General features: G+C 43.4%; 1 protein-coding gene across 1 annotated transcript in view; it reads left to right on the top strand.

Moving 5' to 3' along the window:
- The window catches only part of LOC129851375 (metabotropic glutamate receptor 7-like), a 446,516-nt gene that overhangs the window by 248,491 nt on the left and 185,868 nt on the right, over positions 1-12,157 (top strand). Inside the window, exons 3-4 of the mRNA XM_055917878.1 lie at positions 3,827-3,962; positions 6,990-7,144. Coding sequence (XP_055773853.1) covers positions 3,827-3,962; positions 6,990-7,144 — 291 coding nt within the window. The remainder of the gene's footprint in view (positions 1-3,826; positions 3,963-6,989; positions 7,145-12,157) is intronic.

The raw sequence follows: 12,157 nt of genomic DNA, 5'->3' as shown, positions 1-12,157 counted from the left end.
ATATATTGTATATATTTAGCTCTAAATCCATAGATGAGGGAATTTCAAATGTTACACTTTATTTAGATAGTCCATCTATAGACACTATCAGATAACTATCCATTAACCTTAACCCTAAGCTTAACCTTTGCCCTAACATTACCAAGCCTTACTCTAAACCTAACCCTAACTGTACCCTTAGCAAGCAGTTGCTTATCAACAGATAGTTTGTATTACCATCTCTATATCGTGTACAGGTTGGACGATCCAGACTCTACAAATTAAAGTGTGACACTGTTATCTGCCTGTCTTGGTTAATTTAGTCACCCTCTGAATGTGTGGTGACATCCTCTCTGGAGGAGTTTAATTGGTCGACTAACAGTAGGTGACTGATCAATTCCATCACATCAGCTCAATTCGAAGGGTCAGGTGAGCTCAGGATTGTGTCTTAACTCAGAGACAGTGAGTCTATCAAGATGTGATGGTCTCTGTTTCTCTGCAGGCTATAATGAGTCCATCAGGTGGACCATAGAGAAAACAAAGCCCAGGCAGATTACACAGCAGCTATTCTACACCAATCAGATTCTATCAGTGCCTTCCGGAAAGAATTCAGACACCTTGACTTTTTCCACATTTTTTTATATATTTTTTTACGTTACAGCCTTATTCTAAAATGCATTAAATCGTTTTTTTACCTCCTCAATCTACACACAATACACCATAATGACAAAGCAAAAACAGGTTTTTAGAAATGTTTTTTGCTAATTTATTAAACATAAAAACATAAAATATTACATTTACATCAGTATTCAGACCATTTACTCAGTACTTTGTTGAAGCACCTTTGGCAGCGATTATAGCCTTGAGGCTTCGTGGGTATGACGCTACAAGCTTGGCACACCTGTATTTGGGGAGTTTCTCCCATTCTTCTCTGTAGATTCGTTCAAGCGTTGTCAGGTTGGATGGAGAGTGATAAGATGTGTAGAGCCAAAACAGACGGAACAATAAATTCAGCCTTTAGTGTCGTAAAGATAAGGCGCCAGTAATATATCCTTTGTGCCGGGTGTAAAGAGGCTACTGGACAGCTGTGGAAAATTACCAGTGAATAATACTATTCAACTCATGTATTTACATAGCATTTCAAAAAATATATATATATTTAACCTTTATTTAACTTGGCAAGTCAGTTAAGAACAAATTATTATTTTACAATGACGGCCTACACCCGAACGATGCTGGACCAATGGTGCGCCGCACAATGGGACTCCCAATCACGGCCGGATGTGATACAGCCTGGATTCAAACCAGGGACTGTAGTGATGCCTTTTGCACTGAGATGCAGTGCCTTAGTCCGCTGTGCCACTCGGGAGCCCGTAACATTCCTGTAACATTAGACTGTAACGATCATCATAATCTACTAACTCTCTATTCATGCCCATAACACTGCTATCTCTCTGTTCTGTATAATCAGTATGTTAGTCTCTATACATGTCCCTAACACGGCTATCTCTCTGTTCTGTATAATCAGTATGTTAGTCTATATTCTGTATAATCAGTATGTTAATCTCTATTCATGTCCCTAACACGGCTATCTCTCTGTTCTGTATAATCAGTATGTTAGTCTCTATTCATGTCCCTAACACGGCTATCTCTCTGTTCTGTATAATCAGTATGTTAGTCTATATTCACGTCCCTAACACGGCTATCTCTCTGTTCTGTATAATCAGTATGTTAGTCTCTATTCACGTCCCTAACACTGCTACCTCTCTGTTCTGTATAATCAGTATGTTAGTCTATATTCACGTCCCTAACACTGCTAACTGCACATGCGGTGATGTGCACAAAATAACATCATGATCATACACAAAATAATACGTGGATAAACTGGTAATTAGGTAAATAAATGTACAAACAAAACGATCTCTCTGATCTGTATAATAAGTTTATTAATCTATATTTTGTGCCACAGACATCTGGTTATGTTTCACGTTGTACTGTATAATATTTTGGATTCATTTTTCTTGTTTTGCACGCAATGCTCACAGCATGAGGTTCCTTCCTGGAATAGAGTCATGACATCACAAACAGAATGCACTGGATAGGCTGGGTCAACACAGGCTGGTGAGATGGAACTATGTTGGAGGCTCCAGTATTATTTAACCATGCAGCCAATTTAGCATCACAGTAATATACTGCATTGCTTTTTAATCCCTCCGGGACACCATACTTTATAGGTTTGTGTTATTCGGTGTAGTTTTCCTTAATTTTATCGCTGTTCCGGGTATGAGGCACCGTGCTCTTAAACTTGCTGCCCCTGGTTAGAGGGTGAAGTAAAGCTACATTCCCTCAATGTTAAAAGTCTGTCAAGTAAATATTGAGGGTGATAGTTAGCGTGCTGCTGTCAATGGGAAAACTGTAAATACACGCTGTTGTACATTTCTCAGGCGCCTGAGGAACCCTGGGGGTTTTTAGCTGGTGTTTCTTCTCAACCCTTTTGGGTGATCTCTGTTACAACAAGGATCTCATTTTAACTCGACATATGGCAGCAGTGCTTTGAAAACTCTCTACTGGAATGTTTTATATTCTGCACATACATTATTTTCTATTGCTTCTATTTATACGTCTGAAGTCGGGTAAAATACAGTCTCTATAGTGTAACAGAGGACGTTCTGCATGATGAATAACCTTACCATCAAGCCCTGAAGACGTGTGTTAGTTCCCTGAGCTAACGTGGCGTTCAGGGGACCCTGGGTCATATTTATATTTGTATTTATTTATGGATCCCCAAGGCAGTGGCTACTCTTCCTGGGGTCCAGCAAAATTCAGGCAGCTTATGCAATTTTTTTAAATAATTTGTGTGTGTATAGTGTGTATGTTATCGTCTGTGTGTATGTCGTGTATGTTATCGTCTGTGTGTATGTTGGTGTTGCTTCACAGTTCCCCCGCTGTTACATAAGGTATTTTTTTAATCTGGATTCAAAAAAATATATATCTGATTCTACTGCTGCATCAGTTACTTGATGTGGAATAGAGTTCCATGTAGTCATGGCTCTATGTAGTACTGTGCGCCTCCCATAGTCTGTTCTGGACTTGGGGACTGTGAAGAGACCTCTGGTGACACCTCTGGTGTCTTGTGGGGTATGCGTGGGTGTCCGAGCTGTGTGCCAGTAGTTAAAACATTCAACATGTCGATACCTCTATATTTACAGTGACATGGGAGTTATGAACATGACCTGGTTATGAAGCTTGTTACAGTCTACCAAACAGAGCTACCAAACAGAGACTATTTACATCCCAGCTAAAACTCAGGGGTTTGTGACAGGAATACGGACTGAATTAAATATAGCCCACATTATTCTGCCTTTTGACTTTCCTTCCCTGTTCAACATAGCTATGAACCATTTCATACAGTACTGTAGCCTACAGTAGATCTTTGATATGTACTTGTAACAGACGCCATGATGTACAATTAATGACTGAATAAAAAGGCTTTGTGATGTGTAGCTCAACTATATTTAGGTTGAACACGTGGGACTTCATATTGTACGGCATTGTAAAGTATGCAATAGCCTGTTAATACAAAGCCTTTTGTTACACGTGGAGTTGTGTACCTCAGTTGTGTACCTCAGTTCAGATCAGTGTGTATGGGGAGGTTTGATCATTGCAATTGAGGTGGTTCGATGTTCATCGGATTTATGTAAACATTTTTGTTGTTGTGCATATTTCATTTTTTTTTTTTTTTTTTTTTTTTTTTTACAAATTTAATTTTTGTAGTTTTTAGTAACGTTCTTCTCCCAGTTTGAGGTACCTTACCGGAAACTCATAATTATCCCTCTTTCCAATTCAGGTGGGATCTGCATCGCTCAGTCCTTAAAGATCCCTCACAATCACAAGCAGGAGAACTTCGACAAGATCATCAGGCTGCTTCTGGAGACTCGTTACGCCCGGGCAGTCGTCCTCTTCGCCTCAGATGAGGACATTCGGTATGGATCTACTCCTTTTTAGCCCTTTTAGCTAAAGCCTAGGGATTTCTGTGTGCTGGCACTCAAAGCAAGATTTTAAATATTGTTCTGGCAGCTCGAGAGCTGCTGAGTCCTAGGAATTTTAAACTGAAAGCTGAAAGAAGGTTCAGGACGATGGCAACTTAATTCCCTTCAATAATGTTTAATTTAATGCTGACGGATTTTGTAGCCGGCGCCATTCTCACAGCACTATGTATCTCCTGTTCGTTATCTCACCAAGCATAATGTGTGACAACGATTAAGAGGCTAATGATTTATCCCTGTGTGTGCATAAAGGAGGACTCCACAAACAGCAGTCAAATAGCTCCATGTGGTTTTAATAAAATCACGTATCGAACACTTAGGTCTTAATCAAAGGGTTGAATTCATTGTTTCAGTAAAACTACATCTGTCACGCCCTGACCTTAGAGATCCCTGTTTATTCTCTATATTTAGGTTAGGTCAGGGTGTGACTAGGGTGGGTTCTCTAGTTTTTGTATATCTATGTTTTCCTTTTTCTTTGTTGGCCTAGTATGTTTCCCAATCAGAGGCAGCTGTCTATCGTTGTCTCTGATTGGGGATCATACTTAGGCAGCCCTTTTTTCCCACCTTCAGTTGTGGGATCTTGTCTCTGTTTGGTTGCGTGTATTTTGCACGACGAAGCTTTTCGTTTGTTGTGTTGTTTATTGTTTGTTTGGTTCACATTTAAATAAAGTATGATGAACTCCAATCACGCTGCGCCTTGGTCTACCCTTAACGACGAACGTTACAACATCTGAGCTTAGACGATAGATCACAGTCACGTAGACTTGCCTTGTACTTTCTGCTGAACAAATCGTTTTGATCCTCAGCACCTTCTTTAAAACACTGCGTACATGTAAACATGTAAACCTACTATTGTAAGGAGAACAAAAACCACAACACCACAGCCATTTTACAGCAGTAAATATTGAAGTATCGGTTTGTCACAGTTCTTGTGATATTGTATTTCTGTTGTGATCGCAAGACCACAATGCAATGTGTGGTTGAGTAATTGATCTGTAGTTCCACATCAAACCGGATATAACTCAGCATCCGGTTGATTTTTCTGTCAAGACAATATAAAAAAAAAACTTAGGAAATATCTCTTTGTTCAGAGGAAATACAACGGAAAAGTACCCTACGCCTTTTTCTCCCCTCTCTTTGGAGATATTCTCCCATTCCTCACTTCCCTCATCAGGTCATCCCTGATCGCTGGCTGCGTCCCCTCTGATTGCAAAATGGCCCGAGTTGTTCCCCTCCACAAGAAACCAACACTCCACTCATCTGACGTCAAAAAATTATAGACCTTTATCCCTACTTTCTTTTCTTTCCAAAACACTTGAGCGTGTTGTCTCCGATGAACTTTCTCGTTATCTCTCTCAGAACGATCTTCTTGATCCTAACCAGTCAGGCTTCGAGACGGGTCACTCAACCGAGACTGCTCTTCTCTGTGTCACAGAGTTTCTCCGCACTGCCAAAGCTGACTCTCTCTCCTCTGTTCTCATCCTCTTAGATCTATCCTCTGCCTTCAATACTGTGAACCATCAGATACTCCTCTCCAATTTCTTAGGGCTGGGTGTCTCAGGCTCTAGGACTGCATCCTACCTGGCAGGTTGTTCCTACCAGGTGACGTGGAGAGGATCTGTGTCTGCACCACGTACTCGCACTACTGGTGTCCCCCAGGGTTCGGTTCTAGGTCCTCTCCTCTTCTCTTTATACCCCAAGTCACTCGGCTCCGTCATATCCTCACATGGTTTCTCCTATCATTTCTATGCCGATGACAATCAACCATTCTTCTCCTTCAAGACCTCTTCCTCACAGTTGACAACTCCATAGTGTCCCACCTCCCAGAGTGGAAAGAACCTTGGCGTGACCCTGGACAACACCCTGATGTTCTCTGCAAACATCAAAGCAATGACTCACTCCTGCAGGTTCATGCTCTACAACATCCATAACGTACGACCCTTTCCTCACATAGGAAGCGGCGCAGGTCCTATTCCAGGCACTTGTCACCTCCCATCTGGACTGCTGCAACTCGCTCTTGTCTGGGCTCCCGGCCTGTGCCTTCAAACTCCTGCAACTTATCCAGAAATCTGCAGCCTGCCTGGTTTTCCACCTTCCCAAGTTGTCCTGTGTCACCACGCTCCTACACCCTTCTCCACTGGCTTCCAGTCGAAGCTCGCATTTGTGGCCTGCTGGAGGTCATTTTGCAGGGCGCTGGCAGTGCACCTCCTTGCGCAAAGGCGGAGGTAGCGGTCCTGCTGCTGGGTTGTTGCCCTCCTACGGCCTCCTCCACGTCTCCTGATGTACTGGCCTGTCTCCTGGTAGCGCCTGCATGCTCTGGACACTACGCTGACAGACACAGCAAACCTTTTTGCCACAGTTCGCATTGATGTGCCATCCTGGATGAACTGCACTACCTAAGCCACTTGTGTGGGTTGTAGACTCCGTCTCATGCTACCACTAGAGTGAGAGCACCGCCAGCATTCAAAAGTGACCAAAACATCAGCCAGGAAGCATAGGAACTGAGAAGTGGTCTGTGGTCACCACCTGCAGAATCACTCCTGTTTTGGGGGGTGTCTTGCTAATTGCCTATAATTTCCACCTTTTTTTCTATTCCATTTGCACAACAGCATGTGAAATTTATTGTCAATCAGTGTTGCTTCCTAAGTGGACAGTTTTATTTCACAGAAGTGTGATTGACTTGGAGTTACATTGTGTTTTTTAAGTGTTCCCTTTATTTTTTTGAGCAGTGTATAATAGATGAATGTACTGTTTGAATAACTCTGCTGTGAATCGTGTGTGTGTGTGTGTGTGTGTGTGTGTGTGTGTGTGTGTGTGTGTGTGTGTGTGTGTGTGGGTTTCTATGGTTGCTTGGGATGATGCATAGCAACAAAAAAAATACACATTTAAATGTGCAAGATGGACTATAACGTACTGTTCCATTTTATGCTATCCTATTCATTCGATCTGTGTGTCTGATTGCAGGGGTATCCTGAACGCCAGTAAGAGAGCTGACCAGGTGGGTCATTTCCTGTGGATCGGTTCAGACAGCTGGGGAGCCAAGAACAGCCCTGTCCATCAGCTAGAGGAAGCAGCAGTGGGAGCTGTCACTATCCTGCCAAAGAGAGCAACCATTGCCGGTAGGTTGTGCCTGCAGACTTTTAGTGGAGAGAGAGAAAAAATTAACAAGAAAAAAGCTACTTGTTTTCAGTCTTCTGTCGTCTACAGTACATTCTGTAGAAGTAGACTGTCTACTAGCACCACTACTGTGGTACTATTGTCTACTGTTGCTGTCTGTTGTCTCTCTCCTACATTTTGTTTAAGTAGACTGTCTACTAGCACCACTACTGTGGTACTATTGTCTACTGTTGCTGTCTGTCGTCTACAGTACATTCTGCAGAAGTAGACTGTCTACTAGCAACCAATACTGTGGTACTATTGTCTACTGTTGCTGTCTGTCGTCTACAGTACATTCTGTAGAAGTAGACTGTCTACTAGCACGACTACTGTGGTACTATTGTCTACTGTTGCTGTCTGTCGTCTACAGTACATTCTGTAGAAGTAGACTGTCTACTAGCACCACTACTGTGGTACTATTGTCTACTGTTGCTGTCTGTCGTCTACAGTACATTCTGTAGAAGTAGACTGTCTACTAGCACCACTACTGTGGTACTATTGTCTACTGTTGCTGTCTGTCGTCTACAGTACATTCTGTAGAAGTAGACTGTCTACTAGCACCACTACTGTGGTACTATTGTCTACTGTTGCTGTCTGTTGTCTACAGTACATTCTGTAGAAGTAGACTGTCTACTAGCACCACTACTGTGGTACTATTGTCTACTGTTGCTGTCTGTCGTCTACAGTACATTCTGTAGAAGTAGACTGTCTACTAGCACCACTACTGTGGTACTATTGTCTACTGTTGCTGTCTGTCGTCTACAGTACATTCTGTAGAAGTAGACTGTCTACTAGCACCACTACTGTGGTACTATTGTCTACTGTTGCTGTCTGTTGTCTCTCTCCTACATTTTGTAGAAGTAGTGGAAGGATAGTTATGGACGAATATTGAACGATGCAATTAAAAAATACATGCAGTATATTGCGAGATGTACTTGGGAAATGTTTTTCTAGATATGATGCAATATAGCTATATATATATATATACTGTATATATGTTTTTACCATGTTGACCAAAGCATTCAACAAATGAAGAAGACTCAGGAAACTGTAATGAAGTACATTAAGCCAATGTACCGTAAAGGATATGTACTGTCTTTCTTACGCAACACAACTTAAAGATGTAAAATGTCAGCCTGACATTACATGAACAAACTCATAATGCAAGTCCAAAGGTATTTTATCTGATTCTGATTCTGGAGCAACACGAGTTACCGTGGCTATATCAAATCCGATTATATTTGTCACAAGCTTCATAAACAACATAAATGCATCCCAACATTACAGAGATAAAATAAAGATAAATAATTATAAAATAATAACACACAGAAGAAATACACAATGAGCAACGATAACTTGGCTATATACACGGGATACCAGTACCAAGTCAATGTGCAGGGGTACGAGGTAATTGATGTAGATATGTACATATTCTAGGTAGGGATAAAGTGACTAGGCAACAGGATAGATAATACACAGTAACAGCAGTATATGTGATGAGTGAAAAGGTCAATGCAGATAGTTATATAGTTAACCAATACCCGGACTAACTATTTAATAGTCTTGTGGCTTCAGGATAGAAGCTGTTTAGCGTCCTGTTGGTTCCAGACTTGTTGCATCGGTACCACTTGCCGTGCGGGTTGCAGAGAGAAGACTCTATGACTTGGGTGTTTGGAGTCTTTGTCAATTTTCAGGGCCTTCCTCTGACTCTGCCTGGTATAGATGTCCTGGATGACCTCTGTAGCGCCTTCCGGTCGGATGCCAAGGAGTTGCCATACCAAGCGGCGATGCAGCCAGTCAGGATGCTCTCAATGGTGCAGCTGTAGACATTGTTGAATATCTGAGGGCCCATTCCTAAATCTTTTCAGCCTCCTGAGGGGGAAGAAGCGTTGTCGTGCCTTCTTCACGACTGTTTTGTGTGTTTGGACCATGATAATTCCTTAGTGATGTGGTCACCGAGGAACTTGAAGCTCTCGACCCGCTCCAACTGCAGTTTACCGTCGATGTGGATGGTGGCGTGCTCTGCCCTTCGTTTCCTGTAGTCCACGATCAGCTTCTTTGTCTTGCTGACATTGAGGGAGATGTTGTTGTCTTGGCACCACACTTGGAGGGCACTATGGTGTTGAACGCTGAGCTACAGTTAATGAACACCGTTCTCACATAGGTATTCCTCTTGTCCAGGTGGAATAGGGCAGTGTGGAGTGCAATAGAGATTGTGTCATCAGTGGATCTGTTGCGGTGGTATGTGAATTGGAGTGGGTCCCGGGTGTTAGGGTAGATGACGTTCATTTGAACCATGACCAGCCTTTCAAAGCATTTCATGGCTACATATGTGAATGCTACAGGGCGATAGTGATTTAGGCAAGTTACCTTGGCGCTTTTGGGCACAGAGACTAGGGTGGTTTGCTTAAAACATGTTGGTATTACAGACTCAGTCAGGGAGACGTTGAAAATGTCAGTGAAGTCACTTGTCAGCTGGTCAGCAAAGCACGCATCCTGGTAATCTGACTGAATGTTAACCTGTTTAAAGGTCTTCCTCACATCGGTTATGGAGAGTGAGATGACTGTCTGGGCAGCTCGCGGCTGGGCTTCTCTTTGTAATCCGTGATAGTTTGCAAGCGCTGCCACATCCGATGAGGATTCGATCTTAGTCCTGTGTATTGGCGTTTTGACTGCTTGATGGCTCGTCGGGAGTCGTAACGGGATTTCTTATAAGCATCCGGATTAGTGTCCCACTCCTTGAAAGCGGCAGCTCTATCCTTTAGATCTGTGGGGATGTAGCCTGTAATCCATGGATTCTGGTTGGGATATGTACGCACGCTCACTGTGGGGGACGACATCATCCATGCACTTAATAATGAAGCCTGTGACTGATGTGGTAAACGATGTTACTATGGTAACCCCAACGAGGAATCCCAGAACAAATTATACATGATCCTAATGATGGAAGTCTATTATCCTGAACGATCACACACAACTGTGTCATGTTTGGCTATGGGCTGGATGGTACGGTGTGTATATGTGTGTGTGTGTGTGTGTGTGTGTATGTGTGTGTTTATGTGTGTGCGTGCTTTGTAGTTAGGCCTGTTAGCGAAGGCTGCCCACTGTCAAGACTAGATCACAGCCTTTCTGATTGTGCCAGATGTATTGCAAATGGCACTCTATTCCCTATTTCCTATTCCCTATTCCCTATTCCCTGTTACCTGTTTCCTATTCCCTGTCCCTGTTTCCTATTCCCTATTCCCTGTTTCCTGTTTCCTATTCCCTATTCCCTGTTTCCTATTTCCTATTCTCTATTCCCTATTCCCTGTTTCCTATTCCCTATTCCCTGTTTCCTATTTCCTATTCCCTATTCCCTGTTTCCTACTCCCTATTCCCTATTTAGGGTGAATAGGGTGCCATTTGGGTCATAAGTAGTGCACTAAATAGGGAATAGCGTTCCATTTGGAAAGCAGACTGAGTCGTGCAGGGTCAAGTCTACCACCGAGTGATGTCATCAGCGCCTTAGCGAGACACTGGACGGATGAAACTGTGAGACTGAGTTGGAGTTGTTGGAGTCTGTAACCTTGAGCTACAGGGTATAATTGGTCTGTGGGAGAGCCCACAGGTGCCAAATTAATAAATAGTTTCCCTTTGATGTTTTCAGAGATACTTTTTTTTCTTTATCGGCTAATGATTTATGGGAATGGATGTTTCCGGGGGTTGGAGGGAGGACGGGGGTGAGGGAGGGGGGGAGGACGGGAAGGGAGGGAGGAGAAGGGACAGGGTTCAGTCTGGCTGAGTGATAGGAGAGAAGGATGGCTGCGGGGACTGAACTCACTCACACACACCCACACACACAGGCATGTGCACGCACACAAGCACACACACACACACACACACACACACACACACACACACACACACACACACACACACACACACACACACACACACACACACACACACACACACACACACACACACACACACACACACACACACTAGGGAGTGTGTCTGAGTGAAAGAGAGAGCGACGGCTGAGGGACTCTGGGCTGCTGTGTGGTTTCACTGCACCGTCTCTCTGCTCTCTCTGACTAAGAGGGAGAAAACTCCTGCTGTTCAGCCTACTGTGAGAAAGCCACATGTGATGTCAACCACAGCACAACTCTTCATCACTTGTTGTTTTGTTGGACACAGCACAACTCTTCATCACTGGTTGTTGTTGTTGGACACAGCACAACTCTTCATCACTTGTTGTTGGGTTGGCCACAGCACAACTCTTCATCACTTGTTGTTGGGTTGGTCACAGCACAACTCTTCATCACTTGTTGTTGGGTTGGACACAGCACAACTCTTCATCACTGGTTGTTGGGTTGGCCACAGCACAACTCTTCATCACTGGTTGTTGGGTTGGACACAGCACAACTCTTCATCACTGGTTGTTGGGTTGGACACAGCACAACTCTTCATCACTGGTTGTTGGGTTGGCCACAGCACAACTCTTCATCACTGGTTGTTGGGTTGGACACAGCACAACTCTTCATCACTTGTTGTTGGGTTGGCCACACCACAACTCTTCATCACTTGTTGTTGGGTTGGCCACAGCACAACTCTTCATCACTGGTTGTTGGGTTGGCCACAGCACAACTCTTCATCACTTGTTGTTGGGTTGGACACAGCACAACTCTTCATCACTTGTTGTTGGGTTGGCCACAGCACAACTCTTCATCACTTGTTGTTGGGTTGGCCACAGCACAACTCTTCATCACTTGTTGTTGGGTTGGCCACAGCACAACTCTTCATCACTTGTTGTTGGGTTGGGGACAGCACAACTCTTCATCACTTGTTGTTGGGTTGGACAGGGCACAACTCTTCATCACTTGTTGTTGGGTTGGCCACAGCACAACTCTTCATCACTTGTTGTTGGGTTGGCCACAGCACAACTCTTGATCACTTGTTGTTGGGTTGGACACAGCACAACTCTTCATCACTTG

This window comes from Salvelinus fontinalis, chromosome 3, assembly GCF_029448725.1.
Source record: "Salvelinus fontinalis isolate EN_2023a chromosome 3, ASM2944872v1, whole genome shotgun sequence".
NCBI lineage: Eukaryota > Metazoa > Chordata > Actinopteri > Salmoniformes > Salmonidae > Salvelinus > Salvelinus fontinalis.
This window is presented reverse-complemented; position numbering and strand designations above follow the sequence as displayed.